At 63.2% G+C, this 739-nt stretch overlaps 1 protein-coding gene across 2 annotated transcripts in view; it reads left to right on the top strand.

Moving 5' to 3' along the window:
* The first annotated feature begins 488 nt into the window (after nt 1-488).
* Nucleotides 489-739, top strand: part of slc51a (solute carrier family 51 subunit alpha) — a 17,899-nt gene continuing 17,648 nt past the window's right edge. For both annotated transcript variants that reach the window (XM_056299653.1, XM_056299652.1), the window contains exon 1: nt 489-730. In XM_056299653.1, the coding sequence (XP_056155628.1) occupies nt 658-730 (73 nt within the window). In that variant the 5' untranslated portion in view covers nt 489-657. The remainder of the gene's footprint in view (nt 731-739) is intronic.

The raw sequence follows: 739 nt of genomic DNA, 5'->3' as shown, positions 1-739 counted from the left end.
CAGATAGCGAGGCTTCTCAGTCCTGATGAGCGCCTCCTCCCCCCCACCCTCAGCCTTTCCCCCCCACCCCCCACCACCACCTCCACCTCCCCACCCCAAAACAACAACCCCAGATTTATCTGTCTGATGTTCGACCGCAACACGTTTTATCAGCCGGCGGGTGCGCGCGCTCGGGGGTAGCGTGTCCTCCAAAGCAGCTCTGCAGCGCATGCACCTTCCGCGTTCACATCCGGTCCCGAGAGAAACCGATCCGGGACACCTGCCCCGCTCACCACCAGCTGCAGCAGAACCTCCGCGACCGGGAGCGTTCGCCGCTCCCCGCTGCTGACGTCATCCAGAGGGAGCATTCGTTAACGGGGTGGGTAAAGTCCGGCGGCAGACAGGCGGAGGGCGGGTCCGACAAACTTCAATAAGTACCTTTTCGTTTTGGGAGGGGCGAGAGGAGGAGGAGGAGGAGGAGGAGGAGGAGGGGGGGGCGGGTGGTTCGTGGGCGCATCCTGTGTGCAGGACCCAACTCATGTCTCCCCGTCTCAGACGGTTTGGATGCGAGTGAAGGAGCCGACGTGTTTTTCTCCTCTTCATCGTTTTCGAACTTCCCGACGGTGACGCCGAACCCCCCCCCCCCCCACAACCCCCAACCCCGCTGCCGCTGCAAGGATGGACGGGTCCAACCGAACTGTCGACCCGAGCTGCAGGGACCAGCCGCCCGTCGCTATCGACATTATCCTGCGTGAGTACT

Source organism: Lampris incognitus, chromosome 19, assembly GCF_029633865.1.
Source record: "Lampris incognitus isolate fLamInc1 chromosome 19, fLamInc1.hap2, whole genome shotgun sequence".
Lineage (NCBI taxonomy): Eukaryota > Metazoa > Chordata > Actinopteri > Lampriformes > Lampridae > Lampris > Lampris incognitus.
Note: the sequence above shows the minus strand (reverse complement) of the source record. Positions and strands in the feature narration are given on the sequence as shown.